General features: G+C 28.7%; 11 protein-coding genes, 1 long non-coding RNA gene and 1 other non-coding gene across 17 annotated transcripts in view; 7 read left to right on the top strand and 6 right to left on the bottom strand.

Annotated features, from left to right (window-relative positions):
• Positions 1 to 704: 704 nt before the first annotated feature.
• On the bottom strand, positions 705 to 1,886 carry Bet3 (blocked early in transport 3). Its single transcript, XM_034329989.2, has 2 exons — positions 1,711 to 1,886; positions 705 to 1,484 (listed from the first exon to the last, which is right to left on the bottom strand). The coding sequence occupies exons 1-2, from the start codon at positions 1,747 to 1,749 to the stop codon at positions 987 to 989; spliced, it is 537 nt and encodes a 178-aa protein (XP_034185880.1). The 5' UTR covers positions 1,750 to 1,886; the 3' UTR covers positions 705 to 986.
• On the top strand, positions 1,858 to 2,426 carry LOC143305656 (uncharacterized). The gene is made up of 2 exons (XR_013062726.1): positions 1,858 to 1,982; positions 2,179 to 2,426. It is a non-coding gene; the product is annotated as an uncharacterized LOC143305656 (long non-coding RNA).
• Positions 2,033 to 3,796, bottom strand: Pdss2 (Decaprenyl diphosphate synthase subunit 2). The gene is made up of 5 exons (XM_034329972.2): positions 3,459 to 3,796; positions 3,257 to 3,385; positions 2,988 to 3,189; positions 2,499 to 2,921; positions 2,033 to 2,423 (listed from the first exon to the last, which is right to left on the bottom strand). The coding sequence occupies exons 1-5, from the start codon at positions 3,794 to 3,796 to the stop codon at positions 2,268 to 2,270; spliced, it is 1,248 nt and encodes a 415-aa protein (XP_034185863.2). The 3' UTR covers positions 2,033 to 2,267.
• A 418-nt stretch (positions 3,797 to 4,214) lies between these two features.
• Positions 4,215 to 4,682, top strand: LOC117606939 (uncharacterized). The gene is made up of 2 exons (XM_034329994.2): positions 4,215 to 4,350; positions 4,502 to 4,682. Exons 1-2 carry the CDS (start codon positions 4,215 to 4,217, stop codon positions 4,666 to 4,668), a joined length of 303 nt encoding a protein of 100 aa, XP_034185885.1. The 3' UTR covers positions 4,669 to 4,682.
• A 190-nt stretch (positions 4,683 to 4,872) lies between these two features.
• On the bottom strand, positions 4,873 to 6,383 carry LOC117606930 (pyrimidine-specific ribonucleoside hydrolase RihA-like). The gene is made up of 4 exons (XM_034329980.2): positions 5,993 to 6,383; positions 5,615 to 5,915; positions 5,405 to 5,541; positions 4,873 to 5,329 (listed from the first exon to the last, which is right to left on the bottom strand). The coding sequence occupies exons 1-4, from the start codon at positions 6,182 to 6,184 to the stop codon at positions 4,985 to 4,987; spliced, it is 975 nt and encodes a 324-aa protein (XP_034185871.2). The 5' UTR covers positions 6,185 to 6,383; the 3' UTR covers positions 4,873 to 4,984.
• Positions 6,384 to 6,686: 303 nt separating this feature from the next.
• Positions 6,687 to 12,278, top strand: Kap3 (kinesin associated protein 3). Of its 2 annotated transcripts, none has more exons than XM_034329958.2 (17): positions 6,687 to 6,926; positions 7,069 to 7,186; positions 7,254 to 7,422; positions 7,497 to 7,703; positions 7,780 to 7,916; positions 7,985 to 8,312; positions 8,379 to 8,557; positions 8,648 to 8,917; positions 8,987 to 9,205; positions 9,278 to 9,443; positions 9,527 to 9,652; positions 9,713 to 9,817; positions 9,894 to 9,979; positions 10,059 to 10,209; positions 10,317 to 10,407; positions 10,494 to 10,635; positions 10,708 to 12,278. In XM_034329958.2, the coding sequence occupies exons 1-16, from the start codon at positions 6,901 to 6,903 to the stop codon at positions 10,630 to 10,632; spliced, it is 2,517 nt and encodes an 838-aa protein (XP_034185849.2). In that variant the 5' UTR covers positions 6,687 to 6,900; the 3' UTR covers positions 10,633 to 10,635; positions 10,708 to 12,278. The 2 variants fall into 2 exon arrangements, with proteins under 2 accessions (XP_034185849.2, XP_034185847.2); XM_034329956.2 differs by having other exon boundaries at positions 6,689 to 6,926; positions 10,059 to 10,245.
• Positions 9,278 to 14,936, bottom strand: LOC117606929 (ribonuclease P protein subunit p40). Of its 4 annotated transcripts, XM_034329977.2 has the most exons (6): positions 14,562 to 14,758; positions 14,321 to 14,465; positions 14,044 to 14,208; positions 12,018 to 12,143; positions 11,756 to 11,939; positions 9,278 to 11,676 (listed from the first exon to the last, which is right to left on the bottom strand). In XM_034329977.2, exons 1-6 carry the CDS (start codon positions 14,679 to 14,681, stop codon positions 11,334 to 11,336), a joined length of 1,083 nt encoding a protein of 360 aa, XP_034185868.2. In that variant the 5' UTR covers positions 14,682 to 14,758; the 3' UTR covers positions 9,278 to 11,333. The 4 variants fall into 4 exon arrangements, with proteins under 4 accessions (XP_034185868.2, XP_076546136.1, XP_076546138.1 ...); XM_076690021.1 differs by lacking the exons at positions 9,278 to 11,676; positions 11,756 to 11,939; positions 12,018 to 12,143 and adding exons at positions 12,285 to 13,125; positions 14,797 to 14,936 and having other exon boundaries at positions 14,562 to 14,703; XM_076690023.1 differs by lacking the exons at positions 9,278 to 11,676; positions 11,756 to 11,939; positions 12,018 to 12,143 and adding exons at positions 12,285 to 13,125; positions 14,765 to 14,802 and having other exon boundaries at positions 14,562 to 14,703.
• TRNAM-CAU (transfer RNA methionine (anticodon CAU)) lies at positions 14,874 to 14,946 on the top strand. Its single transcript has one exon. It is a non-coding gene; the product is annotated as a tRNA-Met (tRNA).
• Positions 14,947 to 15,085: 139 nt separating this feature from the next.
• Positions 15,086 to 17,170, bottom strand: LOC117606924 (RNA-binding protein NOB1). The gene is made up of 6 exons (XM_034329963.2): positions 16,945 to 17,170; positions 16,725 to 16,857; positions 16,436 to 16,647; positions 15,916 to 16,366; positions 15,514 to 15,848; positions 15,086 to 15,442 (listed from the first exon to the last, which is right to left on the bottom strand). The coding sequence occupies exons 1-6, from the start codon at positions 17,014 to 17,016 to the stop codon at positions 15,182 to 15,184; spliced, it is 1,464 nt and encodes a 487-aa protein (XP_034185854.2). The 5' UTR covers positions 17,017 to 17,170; the 3' UTR covers positions 15,086 to 15,181.
• A 165-nt stretch (positions 17,171 to 17,335) lies between these two features.
• Positions 17,336 to 23,812, bottom strand: part of LOC117606921 (uncharacterized) — a 28,286-nt gene continuing 21,809 nt past the window's right edge. Inside the window, exons 9-11 of the mRNA XM_034329959.2 lie at positions 23,423 to 23,622; positions 17,769 to 18,013; positions 17,336 to 17,689 (exon numbers count right to left, since the gene is read on the bottom strand). Of these exons, the coding sequence (XP_034185850.2) occupies positions 17,387 to 17,689; positions 17,769 to 18,013; positions 23,423 to 23,622 (748 nt within the window). The 3' untranslated portion in view covers positions 17,336 to 17,386. The remainder of the gene's footprint in view (positions 17,690 to 17,768; positions 18,014 to 23,422; positions 23,623 to 23,812) is intronic.
• Positions 18,193 to 19,500, top strand: kune (claudin). The gene is made up of 2 exons (XM_034329985.2): positions 18,193 to 18,494; positions 18,575 to 19,500. Exons 1-2 carry the CDS (start codon positions 18,359 to 18,361, stop codon positions 19,075 to 19,077), a joined length of 639 nt encoding a protein of 212 aa, XP_034185876.2. The 5' UTR covers positions 18,193 to 18,358; the 3' UTR covers positions 19,078 to 19,500.
• sinu (claudin family member sinuous) lies at positions 20,124 to 21,742 on the top strand. The gene is made up of 2 exons (XM_034329983.2): positions 20,124 to 20,720; positions 20,809 to 21,742. The coding sequence occupies exons 1-2, from the start codon at positions 20,444 to 20,446 to the stop codon at positions 21,195 to 21,197; spliced, it is 666 nt and encodes a 221-aa protein (XP_034185874.1). The 5' UTR covers positions 20,124 to 20,443; the 3' UTR covers positions 21,198 to 21,742.
• Positions 21,890 to 23,195, top strand: pck (Claudin superfamily protein pickel). Its single transcript, XM_034329981.2, has 4 exons — positions 21,890 to 22,062; positions 22,141 to 22,207; positions 22,339 to 22,676; positions 22,753 to 23,195. The coding sequence occupies exons 1-4, from the start codon at positions 22,026 to 22,028 to the stop codon at positions 23,013 to 23,015; spliced, it is 705 nt and encodes a 234-aa protein (XP_034185872.2). The 5' UTR covers positions 21,890 to 22,025; the 3' UTR covers positions 23,016 to 23,195.

Genomic DNA, 23,812 nt, shown 5'->3' with positions numbered 1-23,812 from the left:
AATGTCAGAACACATGGGTGACCACACCATAAAACGCACTAATATATCCGTATAAATATTCCAAAACACTATGGGAAACACTATAGGAAACACCATAGGCACACACAGTAACACTTGTGGTAACACACTGATAAATCCATGCACGAATATCCATAGTGTTAACCCTTACCGGTATATGTTTGACAGCTCGATCCGTACCCTTCGGCGGTCGCTATAAGACTGATTTAAGTTTGACCTCTCTCGAGGTCGCTCTTGTACCGGCGCGCCGCGGCGCGCGCAATCAAGCATGACGGCTACATTTAACTGTTTCTATCTGATATTTATTAATATTTATTTATTATTTTATATTTTACAATTGTTTATTAATCAAATTATTGTTATATCTATTTAAATTATTTCTTTACATTTCCGTGTGGGTATTTTGCAAAATTTTGTTTAATTATTCTATTAAAAATTATTTAATTATTATTTTTAATTTTACAATTGTTTATTAATCAAATGATCGTTATATCTATTTAAATTGTTTATTTCTTTCATTTTCACGTGGGTTGATTATTCTATTCAAATTTATTTAATTACTATTTATAATTTTACATTTGTTTGTTAATTAAATTATTATTATATCTATTGAGTTCTTATTCCTAAACACTCGTACTTCGGAAAAAGATGTGACACCACTTATATGTGTCGGAGTACAATATCGGAACATATTATTTTTTTTAAAAACTAAGTTTAGGCATTCGATTTGTAGGAATTCGGAGTACAATATTGGGACATATAATTTTAAAAAACACTAACTTTAGACATTCTAGAGTCTGAATGTTAGAATGTTTTTACTTTATTTCGTGAATACATTATTATAATTAAGAGTTATTAAGATCAAGTTAATTAATAACTTAACGTTGTTCGTAAATATTATAATAAACAATGTACATTTAAGTTTCTATGTACTGCAGTTATGTATAGCTCCAATGACATAAAATTATTTAATCTTCACCTGCTGGAATAGCATCTTCTAGTCGTTTAATAAATTTTACACGTAATTCAGTTATATTATCATTCTTAAGTTGATCCTGTACAAACCAACAAGCAATTTCCATTTGTACCATTTCACAAGCTCCTCTTAATACTCCAATTAATATATTACAATACTTTAAATTTAAACAATGGTCTGGTAATTCAACAAACTCTGTTAATGGATTTGCTTCAAAACATAAAGAAAATTCATCACCAGCTGCACTCCAGTTAGAAATTGTTGGAGTTATACCCAAAAATATTTTGAAACCAGTTTGTATTTTTTCAGCTGTGTCTCGAAAATCATAACATCGACCAGATCCAGTACGTGCTAAAAAATCTTCTATTAAGCGAATTCCCATATTGTAGCCCATTCTTTCCAATTGCTTATTTACGTCTTCCACATTTTCATAATCTTTCAGTAATTGGGCTACCAGTGCGCCATACGTCAATGTAAATAATTCTGAATTCTGAAATTCGTAATCATATATAAATATGTATAATATACAACAAACGTTTATAATAAAATATAATATGAAAGTATATAAATATATAAATACTAAACAACATCCATAACCTTACTTACATTCAGCACACCTATTTTGTTATAATTATTCGGATAATTTAATATAATTCAATATATTATAATACAGATATCTTATAAAACTTAGCAACATGAATTTATAGCATACTTACAACTTTTTTTGAATCGAGTTTCGTGCCTGTTCTTGACATGTTTACGCGGGCAGTTCTTATGTCACTTGACGTCTCTGTGACTGATTTCGCGTATTCTTTATTTAACGTTAATTTATTATTATTTTAATTATGTTTCTTTACTGATCATACACAGTTATATGTTTTAATACTTAATATCATTAATGTAATATTTATACATGTCTTATAATTTATAAAACTTTACAAAATATTGGATACACAATAGAAATAGTAAAAACAAACAAATTGATATTGTAAGTAAATTAGTCTTGTATAAACGTCATTTATTATAAAATATATCAATTTTGTCATGTTAACAGTGCATATTTGTAAATGAGTATATCTTTTATCTTTACTTGTATACAGTAAGATATAAATTATTTACCTAATACTCTTTCTATATTTTACGTATTATATAACTTTTATATAATCATACATAATATATTTTAGAATCAGAAACTTAACGTAGGACGGAGTCCTTAAACTGATTTCTGGGCAATCATATAAACCACATATTAGATATTTATAAATATTATTATTTAAAAATCTCCCATAGCTGCTATAATATTGTATAATGCTGTTCTTGCATCACTTTTTTCAAATACACCTAGAACTTCCATTGCCCTTTGTGAATGTCTTTTTTGCAATTGTTTTGTTAATTCAATGCCAGGTCCCATCATGACAATCTTGTGAACCTATACATATGGATTTCAATGATTTTCAAAGATATCAATTTTATTTAATTATTAAATATTAAACACTCAACATACCTTATTATAATCTACATTGTTCACAGATTCTATACCCTTATCGATTTCTGTCAAAATCGATGGGTCGTGTTCGATATGAAACATAATTGGTGCAGAGCATAAATTAAATGTTGCAGTTTGATCTTTTGTAACGAATGGACCTAAATCCAAACAAGCTTGCCAAGCTAATGCCAAATGTTTACCAAAATTGTACCCTTGTTCTTGTATTTCATTGCCGTGTCCAGCTAATTTCAATGTACCTTTACACGATTTTCCTAGTAAAGCACCAGCGCTTAGTACATTTCTAAGAGTCCACTCTTTCACAGCATAATCGGTTCGGTCTTCAGGTGGCACAGAAGGTAAAGGATTATTTTGATTATCTCGGCGTCCTATAAATTCTGCTTCTGCCAAATCTCTTACCGCGCTGGACATTAATTCTACAATCTAAACATAAGTATGATAAAATGCGAACAAACTCGTGGGAACGTATACGATGAGGTGTATACATACATCTTGATTACGAAGATTTGCTAATTCAGCACAAGAATTAGCTAATAAGTAATCTCCGCTTAATAATGCAATTTTATTCCCAAAGTTCATGTCATTTAATTCTGAAGTTTCTAAATAAACACTAGGTTCTATATTTACTAATCCTTTATGAACAAGATGACTAGTACGTATCATTTCAGTGACTTCTGCTAAAGCTCGCTGACTAAACAATCATTTATTTAAAAAATCTCTTTTTATATATATAATTACAAATTAAAATATATATATACCTGTGTAATACACCAGCAGCTTTATCTTCTTCCATGTCATCTACACTTAAATGACCAGCAGCTTTTGAAATTAACAATACAATAAGACCCCATGCTTGCATATTATTACGTCCATTGTAAATAACACTCCTAAAATGAATAATAAATATTAATAAATGTATGAATATTTAATTTATAAAGAACATATTAATAAAATACTCACTTGGCTGTTTTTAGTAAAGGATGATTAGATCCTACTAATTTTCTGAGGTGTAATGCTACATTTGCTATTTCATCGCTTAAAAGCCAACGTAGACTTAAAAATGATGTGGGATATCCAACAATTTTTTCTGCTTCTGAAACTGCTCTGTTCCAATCTGGTTTTTGACTTCCAGCAAGTTTTGCTTCAACCTTATTGAACTGACATACATGAAATGTACTCTGCATAGAAACATGCAGATTTCTTTGTTTTGTACAGTATACATTATATTCACTACACCAAACTGCTCTGGCCAAATTTCCGTTTCTTACTAAAGTAAAAATAACTTTATTCATAAACATTTTTCTGCTGTACACACCCGTGAACTTTGTTTTCTCTCGACATTAACATTAGTCACACATTCAACAGGTATAACGCACATGATTGACGTTTCAAGCTTTCACTTTTGACCTTATTCTTGAAAGATATCATGTGACTTAGCTTTTGGTAAAAATAGTTATTCATTTTTTAAAGTTCTTATAAAATTGTATTGTACTATCCATTCGTATATGTAGCCTCATATATTACAAGTTTCATTCAAGTTATCAACTTGAACATATTACTCAGTGTGTATTTCTTGTTACGTAAAAAAGAGAATAACCTAAATACTCAAAAATGTTGATATGCATTTATAGCAGGTGCATTCTTATGAAGCTTAAGCCTGTACACAATTGGTGATTCGTATAAGCTTTTATTACGTTATAGTAGCAGTAATAATTAATGGTAATGGCAGATAAAAACATGGTTCAGAACGCAGTAAGACCAGCAGAAAACAAGAATGAAGGTGATAATAACGACTGGGAAAATGAAGAAAATGAAGAAAATGATGAAAATGATGAAAATTGTAACGATGCCGGTAAATAATATATTTCTGTCTAAAAAATTACATAGAAAAATAAATGATTTTATATGTATGTTTTTATTAAATATTTTGTAATAATTAGTGTTTGCAGGCAAGTGTTCTTTTTTTTTTATATGAAATACATATATTACAACTCTAATTTCAGAATTTGAAGCAATAAATGCTCAATTAGATCAACTTAATTCAGTTTTGGATAACCTGGAACAAAAAAATGATGATATTCGTGCAGAATTAATTCAATTGCTGCACTCAAATCAAGAAGCAAGAAAACAATTTCAAGAATGCAAAGATTCTTTAAAACCAGATTTGTAATATTTTGTTTTAAACAGGTACATAATTGACAATATATGCAATGTATATTATAAATCATACTATTCATTGTAAATTAGTATTTTTATTGTTTCAGATTACGTATTGTAAATATATATAATAATATAATATTATGTTTGTACTAATCAGTACAATATAGTACTATTTTGATGTTTAAAAATTAAACATTCCTACTGATAATCATTAAGCATTATGTAGAATTATTTTTATGCTTATGTAGTGTAATGATAGAAATATAAAAACATATATACATGTACTTATATTGTTTATATACATATGTATTTATAATTTCATTTTATTATGTATTTATTATATTATAATCAGTATTAACAGATGATATTAAAAGTTCTTTAAACATTTCCGAATTATAATCTTGAATTAGAAACACATTGGGTTTATTTGAGAGTAAGTGATCAAGTACAACTTGACCTCTAGTTCTGTTACCGCTTAATTCGATATCGGCATGATACGACACTATATTTTCTGCAATTTTTGGTTGTACTAAAATTCCAGCTAAAATTGCATCACACACAATATAAGTAGGGAAACGTTTCTTTCTTATCTTTGAACAGCCATTTTCAATATTATTCATAAACTCCATGCAAGGTTTATCTATTTGACCTAATATATTTTTTCGCCATTCCTGAAAAGTATTGAAACATATATGTAGTACATTTCTATATTATCATTTAAATAATTATGATTTCATTATATTTACATGTGAAATTTTGGATTTCAAACATGTTTCCCATGGTAATAACCACAAAGGTTTTGTATTACTATTAAAGACTATATGTACACTTTCTGGATCCATATAAAAATTGAATTCTGCTTGAGGTGTTACATTGCCTTGTGCTGATAATAATAAAATATGAACATAAGAATTAAGATATATGTAAAATGAATAAATATTTGTTTAAAAAATTACCTGTTATATTTCCTCCCATAATATAAAATTCTTTTATATTGTTGATAAATGTAGGATACATTTTCATAGCTAATGCTATGTTTGTTAAAGGACCCAAACATACAATGGTAATTTTACTTGGACATTCTGATGTAATTCTATTTAAAGCACATACAGCATGTTCTGTTTGCAATATGCTTGTGTCTACTTTGGTGTTATATACATCTCCAAAACCATCACTTCCATAATATTGATCTTTGACTGCTTCTTCAACATTTGGAGTAGAAAGCAAAGGTGCATGTGCCCCTTTAAAAACTGGTATCTGTAAGATAATGTATAAAAAGCATTGATATAGGTTTATTTAAAATCAACTTTAATATATAAAGTAACATAACTTACATCTGTTGCTTTGCAAACATCTAAAGTTCTAAATACATTTTTAATTACATTATCTACTGCTGTATTTCCAGTTACACAGGTAATTGCTTTAATTTGAATTTGTTTTTGCTTATGAGCTGCAATTAATATTATTAATGCTAATGCATCATCTACACCAGCATCACAGTCAATAATGATTGTCTTTCCTGTCATTTTAATTTAAAATTGAATTTTTATTAGTACTGTAAATATTATCAACTTTTATTTCTAAATATGTTATAAATAAATTGTTCTTAGTTTTTAAACAATTCATATAACAATATTGTGAAATCAACACATCTTAATGCTTAATCACTCCTTATCTATTTCAGAAAACCAACGCACTAAGCCTATATGTACTTATATATGTATGTATAAATAAAGATAAAAAATAAAAGAATATTATTATTGCTTATATATTTAATCAGAAAATTCATTGAATCATTAAATAGATATTTTAATGTATTATTACAAATGTTTCTGAAGAACACAAACACTAATCAGATTAAACATGCCTATAATATCAAATCTGGACAAAACTCTACCTTCTTATCTTATTTATTACAGATTTATTAATTAGAGCATATTATATATAAATTGAACATCAGTAATAATGCTTTTTTAAACAAAGAGATACATATATACAAATATTTATATATAAATCTTTTTTATCTAGTGTAAAATAGGGTATATATTTCAAAGATAGTGCATTAGATTATAGTAGATGGCGTAATTTTGCGTCAAGAAAACACAATTGACAGTCACTGGAATCGGTAGGTTTATCTTCGATTTTCTTTTCGCAAAGATGAAATAATTATTAAAAAGTTGACAGGATAATATTATAACACGTGCAATATTTTCATGTATTAAGTTATAAGTACAGTATTAAAATGGATGAAGCAAAATTTCTGAAGCGGTAGGTATTTCACCACGTAATTATATTATTAATTATGTGTCACACAATTATTATATAAATATATAATTGAAATTTATTGTATTATGTTTCTTATAAGTAATATATAATGTAAAACTAGATTAAAGTTCTTTTTAATATTTAGGAAAGTAAGGTCTGGTGCTTTAGATGTGCATCCAACAGAAAAAGCTTTAGTAGTAAATTATGATGTTGAGGCATTAATTCTTGGAAAATTAGGAGATCCTATGTTAGGAGACCGTAAAGTAAGATTTCCAAATGATTTATTATTGAATGTTGTAATGATTATACCATTAAAATATTCATTTATAGGAATGTCAAAAAATAATTCGGTTAAAAAGTTTAAATGCAGATACAAATGTATCACTTTTAGCTAAAGAAGTGATAGAAAAATGTTCTTTGATACATGAATCAAAGCTTCGTGAAGTGGAACAATTAATTTATTACCTGCAAAACCGTAAAGCAAATGATAGTTGTACAAGTGAGTTTTAATCTATATAAGGAATGATGACATTTTATTTAATATTCTTTATTGTGGCATTTTTTTCATTCTAGGTAATGATAATAACTCTCAACCTTCAAGACCTGCATCATCAGATTCTATATCCACAGATAATGTTGAGACAGAACATGCTGTCATTAGTAATGTTGCTAACTATAAAGAACTATTATATGAAGAAATACCAGGGAAAATAAAAGGTTCATCACTGATTTTACAGTTGGCTAGAATACCAGATAATCTTCATGAATTGACCAAAAATGGTAAAGCATATCTTTAATAACTAATTTCCTATTTAATTATTTTTCCCATTATGTATAATTGATCATATTTTCCTAGAATCTTTGTTAAGTGCTTTAGCAAGGGTTTTGAGAGAGGATTGGAGACGTAGCATAGAACTATCTACAAACATTGTCTATATTTTTTTCTGTTTTTCAACCTACAGTCAGTTTCATAATATTGTTCTTGAATACAGAGTAAGTAAAAAGAAGATAAAATACTATAAAGATGGATGTATGTTTAATGATTAACTGTTTATATCTAGATTGGGTCTTTGTGTATGGATATAATAGATTTTGAATTACGCCGTTACGATCAGTGGAAGGAAGATATGGAAAAACGTAAGCGTCATTTTGAAAATACTACTGGATTAACATTTTTTTCAAATAGCAGTGATAACTCTGATAAGAAAACAAAAATTGTTGATGATATTTGGAATACCGACGGACCTTTAGACTACGAAATTAAAAAACGATCTAATGAAATTACCACTGCTGTATCTGAAAGTGATATCAAAAAATTGAAAGAAGAACTTGAAAAAAGTCGCAAAAAATTTAAAAGTTTAACGAAAAAACAAGAACAATTATTACGAGGTTGGCAATTTTAGATCTTAGTAATGTCGGTATACTTTTAATGCTATATCAAAATTTATGTTACAGTTGCTTTTTATTTATTGCTAAATATTGCTGAAAATATGGAGGTTGAGAGAAAGATGCGCAAAAAAAATGTAATTGGTATGCTGATCAAAACATTGGATAGAACAAACACTGATTTGTTAATACTTGTTATTGCATTTTTAAAAAAATTATCCATATTTCGTGAGAATAAAGATCTTATGGTAAAATCTTATATAACAAAATTTGTAGTACTACTTAAGAATAGTAAATTAGTAAATATGGTTCTATGTATATCTTTATTATTTTTATAGGCTGAAGAAAATATTATTGAAAAAATACCGAGGCTTCTTCAAAGTAACAATACAGATCTGGTTTTGAGTACTTTAAAATTATTGTTTAATCTTTCTTTTGATGCAAAACTTCGAGCAAAAATGATAAGAGTTGGTTTATTACTGAAATTAATTAAATTGCTTAGTCAAAGTGACATTAAAAATAAAACCACAATTTTGGGTTTATTATATCATGCCAGTATGGATGATAAAGTAAAAGCAATGTTTACGAATACCGATTGTGTGCAGATAGTATGTATTATAATAAAAATTACGAATAAGACTTTGTAGTATTTTCTATTTACAATGAATATTTTTAAGGTAACAAACATGATATTAAACTCTGAAGATGACCAACCGAAATTGGAATTAATAGCGCTTGGTATAAACTTGGCAATTAATAGTAAGAATGCGCAACTAATGGTTGAAAATAATCGTTTACAAGGTCTTATAAAAAAGGCATTCAGAAATCAAGATCCTCTGATAATGAAAATGATTCGAAATATTTCTCAACATGATTCAACGAAAGAAAATTTTGTTGTAAGTAATTATTTACTTGTAAGAAACACTATTCCTTATATACAAATATCTAGACTTTGTAACGTTTGTTAGGAATTTGTTGGTGATTTTGCTATGGCGTTAAATCAGTCAGATTCACAAGACTTTGTATTGGAAGTTATAGGTGTATTAAGCAATTTAGAATTACCTGATTTGGATTATTCACAAATACTTCATCGATGCGATTTGATACCATGGATACGAAATAATCTTGTTCCAGGTTATTCATTCATTTTATATTAAACATTTTCATCAATTTCTTCAATTTCGATACATCTTAACACTAATAACTTCTTCAATTAGGTAAAGCACCAGATGATCTAGTACTTGAGATTGTAATGTTTCTCGGTACAGCAGCTTACGATGAAGATTGTGCACGTTTATTATGCAAAGCTGACATACTGTTATCTCTTATTGAGCTTTTGAAAGGTTTGTATACTATTAAAGATAAAAAAAATGTTTATTTTTTATTAATAATAATTTTTACAGCAAAACAAGAAGATGATGAAATGGTTTTGCAAATAATTTATGTTTTTTATCAAATATCGAAACACGATTCAACAAGAGATTATTTAATACGCGAGACCGGTAATGGTAATTATCAAATTTTTCTTTTATTCTTATGCGTCATTAATTATATTTCATGTACTGAAATATTTATTACTTGTAGAAGCACCTGGATATTTAATAGATCTTATGCATGATAAAAATCCAGCAATTAGAAAAGTATGTGATGCTTGTTTGGATGTTATTGCTGTAAGTACATTTCCTCAAGTACTAATTCATCAAGTACTAATTTTTAAATAATAAATTAAATTGTATTCTGAAATTTTAGATGTGTGATAAAAATTGGGCAGCGCGTATAAAAGTGGAGAAGTTTAGATCTCACAATCAGCAGTGGTTGGAAATGGTAGAATCCATAACAACTGATACCAGCAATCATTTGTTCCCAGAAGAAGATGATAGCCTTTCACCATTCATGAACGGTGATCTTTTAAAACATACAATGTTATTTCCTTCTGGTAAATGAATTTCAATGTACATTTAATATAATTGTCCTTCTATTGTTAAAATAATGTTGAATCCTTAATAGGTAATGTAACATCATTCAATACAGACGATCGATTTTCACTTATGAAAAATTCTTCAGAATCATCTGAAAATCAAAGTCGTCCAGTTAGTAGGTAAGCTTTGCGTTTAATAATAATCATAACAATAACAACCAATGGTAATACGTGTTACTTATTTTGATATAATAATATATGTTTAGGTACAAAGATTTCGATGAAATAGGTGAAGTTATGACTCGTTCCAAGTCTCGTATGTCTGTTGGTTCGGGTATCGAAGATCTTTATTACAATTCTAAAGTTAAATTTTCTGAATCAGAGAGTTCACATGTATTAATATAAAAGGTAATATATATTATATTTAAAGACAAATTATGTGTAGTCACACGTTTCAACAGTATTCTTTGTAACTTTTAGGTATTATATATTTTGCACCATGCAAGCAACAAAATTGGCATCTATAAACATGGTTCTACTCCATGTTCATTTATTTGCAAAAACGTTTTAAAAAGCTTTAAAAACTATACGTGATACATTGTTTTGATCTCATAAGTTAATTTTGCGTAGAAACATTGAGTTTCAACTAGTCCTGTAAATTTATGAAATGATGTAGTTAATATGATTTTTTCTACTCTGTAATATAAGCATGTGCAATAATGTAATTCTGCAAATGATTAATTTTATTATAGTTTTAACATAATATGGTACTATATAGATATGTTTGTAACACAGTGTTTAGCAACAAACAAATAATTTAAAAACCCCAGAGTCAGAACTAATTTATAAAAATCTGTTATATTAGAGTATTTTGTAAACTTTTAGAGAATTTTTTTTTAATTAAAGTACACATTCCATTTTTTTTTTTTTTACACCTTTAACTAACAATATACTGGTGCAAAACGATGTTATATGTATTAAAAAAACATGTTATTTATTATTCTCTATATCGTAATAAATAATTTGCAAATTACCAAATATAATTTATTTCTTTTAATACATAATATTTGTATATATTATTCAATAACTGGGAATAACGTTAACAATTATTGAAAAATCCTTGGTTTATTATTTGAACTTAGGCTTTTTCTCACAATAGTATGAGCAGCTGGTCTAAACACAACAGTGTAGCTATTGTCACCATCAGTATAAAATGTATGTTCTTTCAAGTCCCAACTAACAGGACTATCTTGAAATCCTTGTACATGTAAAGCACACCATGGTAAAGTTCTGTGCATTGATACATATTCTTTCGCAGCATTATATAAATTTATTATTTGCCTTCTAGTAAACAAACCAGTCCATTGGAGATATTGTACTTGACCAAATTCTGTAGAAGGAGACGGACATATGTATGTGTTTACATAATCATCTTCTTTATTATTTTTTCTGAAAATATATAATTTATTATCTCGGATATTGAAAATTTTATAAACATATTCATTTTAAATATTTGTTTTATACATACAAATCACCAGAGATAGTAAAAACTCCAAGCCACTCAAAGAATTTATCGTTATTAGAATCATTTGAAATTATTGGTACTTTCAATGAATATTCAGTTTTTTGTAAAAAACTTTGATGACAAAGAGAAACGTTATATTCGCGTTTATGAAACCATGCCGCAATGGATGATGGACACAAATTTTCATCTTTAAAAGTAAAAGTAGAATGAATTGTACACCATTAACATATATGGATAAATGAAATTTAAAGAAGAAGAACATTACCTGGTGGATTCCATGATACAATTACATCAAACTTTTGATTAAAACGCTCTTTTAATGATATTCGAGTATGTTCATAATTCTTTTTGCCAGGTATAAAACTTTCACACTTTAAATCAATAGTTATAACTTTTTGTTCACATTACCGGTAAAAAAAAAAGAAAACATGTACAAGTCTATTTTAAACTTCAAAATAAAATCTAGATTAGAAAGTTGTAAAAATGTGTTGATACTATAGTTTTTAAAATAAAGAAATATGTTAACGTTTTTTTTTTAATATTGATGCTTTTAATTACTTTATAAATACACCAACAATTATTATATTATTATATTGCATTTTTTAATTACTTTTATATCATATTTTATTTTAAATGTATTTCTTGAATTTTGCATTATTATTCAATCAATTTTGAATACATTACTCAGGCAAAAGACAAGCTTGGACTTGTATCCAAATTTGTATTAGTACATTTTAATTCATCTCTAAAAATATTTAATTCTGTAGGTGATATTCCTCCCCAACTTTCTAATTCTGCTAACCGTCGTAAATTATCACAGTTTTGCATTAACAACTGCACAGTTTTCATTGATAAATCATGACTATACAATATTTTCAGCTCTTCTAATTTTTTCATTGAGTTTTTCAACAATATTTTTCTCATTGTTTCATCTCCAATACCAGTTGATGATCCCAATTGAATAAATTTAATATTCACACAATGAGAAAGTAAAAACTCTAGATGCATGTTTGCACAGTCTACTACACATTTGATTCTTTCTAAAAATTCGAACGGAGGAACTGCAAGCTTTCTTGAATGAATTGGTGCATGTTCTAAGAATTCACAGTTATAAAAAACTAGATTCTTTATATTCGGACAATACTGACTTATATCCATAAGTGCATTTAAGTCAATTTCATCTATATGTTCCAGGTGTAGATTCATAATCGTGCGACCTTTTATTTCTAGCAATGTTTTTATTCCATGGGCATAAAAGTCACAAGACAGAAGTTTTAATTCTTTCAAATGATCAAGAGTTGCTAGAATTGTCAAATCAACAATTCTTTCATCACGCAGTATGCACAGACTCGTAATATATGGACACATATCAACTAAAAGATACAAATGTTCCATATCAAAGTTTCGACTTTCAAATGTTCTTATACGAAAAGTACTTTTAGTGTTAATTTTATTCTGATGAATAAGTTCTAAAACATATCCAAATTCATCGCATCTGCCGATATCTTCTATATTTAAATGTTCTAAAAATAGATTCGCATAACCGGGTATGGTCATAGAAGTTCTACGTAATTTAATTTGTTTTAAATTTTTACATGAAAGTAAAGAATCAACGCTACGTTCGGTCACAGATCTAGATGCAGTGGCATCTAATGTTTGTAACTTTTTACAATTTTGGGCTAAAGCTGTTATAATATTATCTGTACAATCAAAGCATAAAATAAAGCACATTAAATTTGGCATAGCAGATACTCCATTGACAATAATTTTCTCAATATCTGATGTTTTCCACCCAGCTGAACCTGAGCCTAAGTCCAAAACTTCAAGTCCAGTCATATTATGTAGTTTATTATAGAGAACATGTCGTATTATTTTTGGCCAAGCAGAAAATTCAATTGTTTTCAAGTGGGTATCTATAGCCACTTCTGTTAAACGAAGAGCAATTGTCATTTCTGATAAAAATGTTGTAGTTAAAGCATAATCATTATATGTACTCCTGGTTTCCTGAACTAAATTAACAATTGCAGTTAATACTGCTCTAGACATTTCATCATATAAATGTTGAGGTACATTGGAACTCAGTAAATGTTTCATAAAATTTAATGTTGATTGTAACTTAGTATGCCCGTACTTTGGATTAATCTTGGAAATTATACAAACATGTTTTGTTAAATATCTACCAAAAGTAATCACAAATTCTCCAATGGAATATAATGCCAGATTCACCAGTGTAGGTATCTGATTTTTCTTTGGCATTTTGATCTTTTATGATTTCGTTTTTTAAGACTTACCATAACGTGTATGTACTTTACGATCAAAAAAAGAAACTGTGCCTTCTAAACCAAGCTTTTGAAAGTCTTCTGTTAACAAAGACAATATTAAATATCCAGTTGGTGCAACAGCAATTATGTTATCTAAATCTATTTTATTTCCTATTGTTAGAAGTGTCAATTCGCCTGAAAAAATATTACATTAGTAATAAAAAAAAATTTATTGTAATTTTTCTCTACAAATAAAAAAGTATTTAAAAAAATAATATCATATACATTGATACCTCTAATGGTTTACCTTTTTTTACAAATGCTTCAATGAATTCCTTGTTTATCAACTCATACACGTTTAATCCATTGATTCGATAATAATCAGTATCCTCCGAAAGACAAGTTCGCAATTTATCCGGAATTCTAATTGTATCAGGAAGCACTAAAGATACCTGGCGTAAAGCCAATAGTAATTGCGAATTATGTAAAGATTTCTTAACATTTAACCTTCATAAAATTAATGATAATTAGAATTATTTTCTACCTACAGAATGGTTAAAATAATGCGATGTAACTGCGTCTGGTATATTAGCTTTTTTATGATCCTTTGTTTCGATGAAATTATGATGTTGCGGCGATTTAAAGTTCCATACTTCTGGGCTGAGCATTTTAATAACAAAATTGTTGTTTCTGAAATATAAATATTACTATTTTATATCATTACATTCAGTATTCACAAATCTATGTTTACCATGTTTATATATGTATGTATACATATACTACCTTCAAAGATATTTTATGGTTGTACGTGCTTCTAATATTTCTATTTAAAACACAAATTCTTGAAACCCATGTCAAGGGCTTCGGTAGCGCAGTAGGTAGCGCGTAAGTCTCATAATCTTAAGGTCGTGAGTTCGATCCTCACCCGGAGCAAATTTTTTTTCTTCATGTGCAAGCTTATATTTTACTAAATATTTAACTTTTTAAATAAGTGTTTGAAACCTACAATTTTAAAAACAATCGATGTATCTTCTTTGCTTAAACGTTTACGTACTGAAATAAAAAATTAATGTACGATATTCTCTTCATATGCATATATTTTAGGAAATATTTTATATTTTATGAACGTTTATACTATTTAAAATACGGTGTACAAAAATGATAAGAATTATTTTCTTTTTCTTCTACATTCGTTTGGATTTTTCCTCATCCAATATTTAATAGAACCTCCTGCTCGTATCCCTAACATAGCTGATTTAGAATACACATCACGCATAATAAATGGCGAATATCCAGCTATATAATCATCTTGCAAAGGATCATTTTTAGCACGTGCAAGTCTTGATAGTCTTTGATCAGGTAGAGGTTGATCTTCACAAAGTATGGGATTATTTGCATGTTTCCCACCTTTTGGCATTGGTAAAGAAAACTGCAAATTATTAAATAAAATATGTTTATACAAATAGGTATCATAGAAAGAAAGAAACCTAAATATCTTACTCTTTTTCCTTTTTTCGAAATCGGTTTTCGGAAATTGATATGAATTTGTTGTTTTCCTTCTTCGTTTAATGTGACCGCTACTTTTTTTAACGTTTTATTACCACAACTAGGACAAAATGCTTTTGTCATAATACTGGTAGTTTTGAAACATGCGTAACACCTAAGGATAAACGTTCGCATTTGTTTAATCATTCTTCCATCTAATGAAACTACATTCAGTCCAATTTGTTTTAAAACATTTTGCATTGCAAAATCCATTGTTAAACATGCTACTGTTGCAGGTTTCAGTTCAAGAAGTTCCGAATCAAGTTCTTTCTTTATACTGCAAATATTGCCTAGAACAAACATTGTTTATATGTCACATAGAAACAATCCAAACATGAAATATAGTAAAGATCTTACTTGGTGTAATCCAGCCAGTATCATCATCATCATTACCATTACTATCATCATCATCATAATCCTCATCCTCACCTTCACCACCATCATCATCATCATCATAATCTTCATACTCATCCTTTCCATCATTACTGATTTCAACAGGAACCAGAATGTCATCAGCATTGTGCTCCATATTGTTCTTATCATGAACTACAAATTCTGTTGACTCACAGTTTAATTTTGAGAATTTAGTAGATAAATCTTTGGTTCTACTTTGATCCACATCAGAATCAGCAGTTTCATAATCTGATTCAAGATTATCAGAAGACTGACTAAAATAAGATTCTGAATCTTCTTCTTCATTATCAGTATTCTTTACACTTTTCCTTAAATTTGTTTCTATTTCTTTATTGTTATCTTCCAAACATTCTCTTTTTCCAAATTTTTCTATATTTTCTTCATTAATGATTTCCTATAGATGGAAAATATTTGACTCTCATACTAAAGTATATTTTTGTTAACTTAAAAAAGCTATACCTACTTTTTTCTGTGGCATATAAAAACCAGCTACAGGTTTGGTAAGATTCTCTGTTTTTTCTACACTGGTATCTACAATCTTTTTTATCACTGGTTCCTGTTTTAAATGATCCAAGCCTACTTTTTCTTTCTCTAATTGATATGTTAATGCTATTACTTTTATATCTGTTGCTGATAGACTAGCATAATCACCAGTTTTTTTGGAAAACTCTGTAACTATGATTATAATATAAAGATTATATTACATTTATAATACTTAGAAATATTATTTAGACAAAAATAAATTTCATTACCAAATTTGATGTTTTCAGGATATGCATTTTGTATTTTTAAATCATATGGTAGAACAACTAATCTTCTTAATTGTCTTTTACTTGTAACTTCGTTCACTACATCTTGTTCTGTTATTATATTAACACCAATATTCTGAAAAATGTATATCTTTATTGTTGGAATATTACCTATTTTATTAAAATTAGAAAATTATTATTTTTATTATGAGGTAAACTTTACCTGTAACGCTGCATTTCTAATGAAAGCACTTGTATCAACAACCAAGTATTGTACTTTCTGTTCTTCGCACATATTTAATAACGTTTAATTAAATAAATTCCGCAAAAACACATCCACGTGTTCTTGGTTATGTACTTTAGGGCGTACTTCCATGAATGTTATGTTCATAGACCAAGATTGGACCAATGACTACAGATCCAACAGGATTATACATGCTTTTGTTTTCAAGGGGTCTTGAATTTGGGCCTTGAAAACGGCCGCCATTTGCTTCGTCTTAATATAAAAATGTGAAACACTTCGTGTTTCGTATAGCAACAAAATCGCAGATCTTAAAATCTTGGATTACTTGTCAAAATCTTTATTTTGACGATATTTAATTATGCGCATATGAAAAAAGGTTATACAAATTTTCAAAATTGATTTGTAATAATTATTCTATTTGTCAACATTTGACATCATTGCATAACAGGGAAAGTGAACTTGGAACCGCATCTAACGAAGTTAAAGAAAGTGCAGCAGCCTTTAAAGCTAAAGAAAGACAACCCCTTTCGTCTAAATTCTTATGAATTCCATAAATTATTCCAGCAGTAAGGCAATCTCCACATCCACTTACATTGAACGTTTCATTTGAATCGTCAGGAATGTAGGATAACGGTGGATATAAACGTGAAGTAATCATATTGTTTGCAATCAATTTGCCTTCTTTATCATAAAAAGGATCATTCCCCAAGGCTTTGCGTACAATCTGCAAAAAACAATATTAAATGTTAGTTAATTATGTTAAATATCATTAGGTTTACTTTTAGCAAGTATTAAATATTTACCAGTACTCCTTGTGATCCTAATGTACCTACAACTACTGGAATAAATTCAGCTACTTGTTCTGCAATTATTTTTATTTGTTCTAAATCCATAATTGATTTATTTTCAGGTATTGGTATACCAAAATACTTTCCGATAACTGATAATTCGTTTCGGTTTGGAGATATAAAGTGTAAAACATTTTGCCATTGTGATTTTGCTTCAAATACTTTAGTTGCCTTATTTATATCCGTAGGTTCGTACCATACTGAAATCAAAACATTATGTATGTTAGATTATTTAAAACAAATAGTTGGAATATTATGATTATTATACGCCCCCACTTAATGCACAAATAAACCCGCGAATTTATTGTATATTATCCATTGTAACGCGGAGCGCTGCTGAGGCGCTAAAAATGTCTTGTACGGATGAACATCTACGAAAGCTTTAGTTCATTAAGAAGATGCAGTGTGTAGGATACTGTATGTGTACAAATTTCAACATAACCGCACGCTGCAATTAAAACAAGAAAATAATATTTTTTTATTCGCAAAGAGAATAAAAATTAAGTAGAAAATACTTATAGCATTATTAAATTAAGAATTAAATCATGGGTAAAACTCGAAACGGAAAAGCTGCAGTTACTTTCACAGTACTTGCATTTGTTTTGATTGTGATCGCATTTACCACACCCAATTGGCTTGAAACAGACGGAAAATTGGAAAATCCAAAATTTGTTAAAATTGGTAAAGAGTTTTAAATGTTTACATTATAATTAAAAAAATAAATTCCTATATTGTAATATAACAAATTCTTGTTATTATAGGATTATGGCAAGTGTGTTTTCAAGGATTTGAGCACCCCCATCACTTATATGATACGAAATTTTATGGTTGTTGGTGGGTGTTTGAAGAAGAATATTATATAATTCATGACATTCTTCTACCAGACTTTTTTGTTGCAACTCAGTTTTTCTTCACATTGTGTTTGACTCTATTATTAATAGGATGTTTCTTAACTATATTATATACATGTTGTTCACGGAATCATGATAAATTCCTGTTGCTTTTGTGGACAACTGGTGGAAATTTGACATTAGGTGGAATATGTGGCATTATAGCTGTTATAATATTTGGTGCACGAGGTGATGGTAGAGATTGGATGCCCAATTGGGAACATAATGATATAAGTTGGTCTTATGCACTAGCTGTGATTGGTAGCTTTATTTTGGTCATAGCAGGTGTACTGTTTCTAGTTGAAGGCCGCAGATATAAGAAAAAGCAGGAAAGAATATTGAACCAAGATCAGAAAACTCATACAACCATCTAGTTTGAATATAGTATTCATTAATGAGAAACATGAATCAATGCTAAGTTATTTACATTATCAAAGATCTTCACATAGCTCTGAGTTCAAATATACATATTTAAATTTACATTAATTAATCTTTATATAGATTTTTAAAGACTATCGTATATTTTGATATTTATACTCTTTTATTTTTTTGTATTTGTGCACCTTTTTATGATTACAGAAAATCATATCAGTGAAAGAAGTATTTTATACCTTTTAACAGAATATTTAACACGCATATTATACATTTATTATTTGTTTTGTAAAGTAATTAATGCTAATAAATCCGTCCATAGAAGTAAGAGATTTTATGAAAAGAGACTAAGAGTCTGTAAATATAAATAGTATTAATTATGTAACAAAAATACTGCATGATCTTAATGTAAACAAATATTATATATTTGTTCTATTCTTTTATATAAAAAAGTTGTATGAAAAGTTGAATCAATAAAATAACTTGTTTAAAATTTGTGACTTCCTTTAAAAATCAGCAAAACAAATGATGATCGAGATCTTTTCTAATTAATAGAGAAATATTGATGGATGAAATTTACAAGAAAAAATAAATTGTTAAAGTATAAATTCGGTCAAGTTGTGACCCATTTTGTTATTGGAGAAAATAATTCAACGTGAGTTACGACTAAGATTGCGTGTACGAAGATCGACGTTACATTTAAGTCGTTGGCCCATTTTAGCTTCTATTTTAATCAACAATTTCTACAATTCCGCATATTATAATCGATCTTATTTGAAAGGGGTATTATTAAGGGTGTTATCCTATTTTATTTGATTAAAGAAATAATGAAAATTATAATTTTTTTTCTCTGTATTGTTTTGCTCTTCTAATACTATACAGAGAAACAGAATGTGTCAAGTATGATTTTGTCATGTAAATTGTATTATAATGAATCACAAGCAGAATGACACAACCAGTAATGCATGTTCCGAGAATCTTGATGAAAGATTCATACGAAACTAAATGTATTATTGTATTTATTACTGTATTAGCATTAGAATAAAAAAGCCATTATTATTGTTGATTTATTAAGTATTTATCAATAAAAAGAAGAGATACTTCATAGGAATGTCAATTGACATTTTAGGTATTTTAATGACAAGATTGAGAACCCTTTCTTTGTAGTAAATGGTAGCTTCTACTCGTGGGATATTCAGTTTTACAAGGTTAGGTTAGATGGTACACTACATGGTCACTACACAACATAACGTGTTTGGGTGTGGTTTTAATACCGTGGGATCTTTACTAGATCAGTAGATTTGAATTGTTTGTCATACTCGCTACTCCACACTGTGACGTTCATCATTCACCAAAAGATTTTTCACGATGAAGAAGAGAAGCTTCTCCGGCAACTGTGGCGTCGGTGTTTTTATCGTCGCCTTCGTGTGTGTATGCGTTGCATTTGGTACACCAGCATGGTTAGTGAGCGATTATCGTATCACTGGCGCGAAACTCGATAAATTAGGACTATGGACGCACTGCTTTAAATCTCTTCCAAACCCTCAAGAAATGGATGCACCCAGACGTTTTTTCGTTGGCTGTAGATGGGTGTACGATCCTTTTACCGCAGGTTACTCTGATATTCGTGGTTTTCTATTACCTCGTGAGTTTTTCATCTTAATTTCGTTAATTCGTATAAATAATGTTCATTATTCTTCAATTATCTAACTGTCAACATTCTTTTGTTACAGCATTTATGATAGCAACACAGTTTTTCTATACTTTGTGTTTCCTGTTTGGTCTTATATCATTTATATTAATATTATTGTATACCTTATGCAGTGATCCAGAACAAAAACGATATGTACAACTTATAACAACTATTGGATATCTGTTGCTAATTGGTGGTATAAGCGGTGGAATAGCAGTAATCATATTTGCCTGTTTTGGAAACACTGAAGGCTGGATGCCTGGACATGCAAACAACTTTTTTGGTTGGTCATTTATAATGGCAGCTGCAGGCAGTGTATTAACTATTATAACTGGTATACTATTTCTTATTGAAGCAAATGTTCAGCGCAAAAAACGAGAATATTTGAAAGAATCTCAAACAAGATTTCAACTTGAATCTCGTACGTGAATAGAGTATTTTTAACATATAAGACTTGCACAATACTTCAGTACCAAAATTTTGTAATACCATTCCGTCCATGTATTAGTTAGCTGTTAATGATAGTAGATTATAAGATTTTTGTTACTTTAGTACAAAGTAAATTGTGAAACAAGATTTGTATTTTTGTACAACATTTTTACACATAAGGACATTAAAACAGTACAGAAGTATTTCTGTACAATCATTTTATTATTGCTTTTATTGTGCATACACATTTAAAAATTAATAATAAATGTTAAAACTTTGATAAGTTTAATAAGAGTTTTAACAACTTAGGAGGAAATAATCTCAGTTGTATTCAATGAAAATATTAACCTTAGATTGCACATATAGTAAATTGTTGAATATTATATCATTTCTGCAATGTAAACATCTACTGCCAGTGGTTATTTTATACCTAACAAATTTGCAAAGACTTGTAATAGAAATATGTTAGTTGATTATTAATATTTGTCTTCTTTAAAATTGTTATTTCACACAAAGCGCAATACATACATTTTTGTAATATATCTTATATAAATAAAGATTAAATTAAATGTTGAAATATATTTTCATTTGTATCTACCCTATTTTATATCTGTTCATTAGAAAAATGAGTAGAAATTAGGGAACTTCTGAATTTAGGCATACAGAGCCATCTAAGAGTGTATGAAGTAAATTATGTTATTGGTACCACTGAAGCAATGAAAGGTGTGGCAAAACGACAAAGTCAGTACATATTTCTCAAGTTTATAAACAACACGTTTTATCGAGGTAGATCAGTAATTTTTATACTTAACAGAGCAAACAATCAATATGTCTGTTGATAAGCAAGAGTATCATCGCGCGTCAAGTAAGTAAATATAATTTGTATCTGTCACGTCAACTGAAAACTATTAACCCCTGCTAATTTTTCATTATATTTTTCTAGACGCGGTAGTTTTTGGGGGAATTATCACATACATTGCTGGTTTATTACTGGTAATGGCATTTACAAGGTAATAATTTTTAAATATTAAAAATCATTGAATATAAAAATTGTTGAAAAAGAGTTGCTTATGAATTATTCACTATGTAACTATATGGTCTTCATTATTTCTACAATTATTCACAGTTCATTTATTTTTAGCCCCTATTGGATTCAGTCTTATCAAGAAACCTTTAGTAATTTTAAGCATATGGGACTTTGGGAATATTGCTTTGAACAATTTCGATATCCATATTATCAGTTTGACAAACAATTTGATGGATGTCATCACATCTTTTCTGAGGAATATCATGTGATTCGAGAGTGGTTATTACCAGGCTGGCTAATGATAGTTCAAGCTTTTGTAACCCTTGCTCTTTTGCTCTCATTCTTTGCCCAAGTTGTAATTGCACTGACTTTAGTTCGTTGGCCTTTGAAATTTGTATTAAACTATGAATGGCTTCTCTCTGCAACTGCCTTTTTGTGTTGTGCATCAGCAGGTAAATAGAAATTTCTTCAATACAATACATAAACTATACATATATACAATTCATCATTGTAATTTTTAATTTTCAGGCACACTGTTGTTTCTAGCAGTGTCAATCTTTGGAGGGCAATGCTGGCGCAGAGATTGGTTAATGTATCCAAATTTCAACCATTTGTCATGGTCATATGGTTTAGCAGTGATCTCATTTATGTTCCACTGGTTTGCAGCTTTTTTCTTGTATCTAGATGCAAAAGCTGGCTACAGATTGCGTAAAGAATCTCATAATTTAGTTATGCAAATGCAGCCTAATCCGCAAAGCCATCAAGGTTTATCAAGGGGAGGATACATATAACTGATTGTCACCATCATAGTATTGAAAAAGTATTTAATTGCAGAATGAGTTTTAATTAAAATCATAGATCTGCTTTCAAAGTTATTACGTTACACGACCATCATCGTGCAACTGAGTTCATCTGCGTGTATTTCATTAATACTATTTAATTCCGTCCACGTTTTTTTTTTTTTTTTTTTTTTTTTTTAGTAAACTATATCTTTAGGATAAGAAATTTGTTTATACGTATTTACATCATAGTTATAAAATGCTCTAAGAATGTTAGATATATAATGATACATTACCATTTTGTACTATATAGTTTTTAATATTATTATATAAAAATTTTATATTTTGTATACTTTGAAAGTACGATCAATCACACGAGATTATTGTTCCAATAAACAACAATAAAAGATACCACTTACCTGGTATTCTTGAACACGCTGCGAGATCCAGTACGTAACTAATAGTGTCCGCAGGCAGATTACCATCGAGAACGATGAAGCTTGCATTTTCTACAAGCGACTGGTGTTTCTTTATCAAATTTGGGCTAATACTGGCCAATATTTCCATCTCATCGATTATAAAATGGCACTCGCCTCTGTAGTCGATTATCACCGTGCATCTTGAATCAGAAAAATAAAAGAAAGACATAGAAAGAAATTTTATCCAGGTGTGAAGGAATAAGTTCGTGGATGGTAAAAGAGAATTTTTATAGAAGATTACTGACCCTGTGAGGTCAATAGTTATTTTGATCTATTTGTTACAGAAAGCAATAAGCTATTAAAGATAATGACGAGGTTTTTACTGTCTCC

Source organism: Osmia lignaria, chromosome 2 (genome assembly GCF_051020975.1).
Source record: "Osmia lignaria lignaria isolate PbOS001 chromosome 2, iyOsmLign1, whole genome shotgun sequence".
In the NCBI taxonomy this organism is placed as follows: Eukaryota; Metazoa; Arthropoda; class Insecta; order Hymenoptera; family Megachilidae; genus Osmia; species Osmia lignaria.
This window is presented reverse-complemented; position numbering and strand designations above follow the sequence as displayed.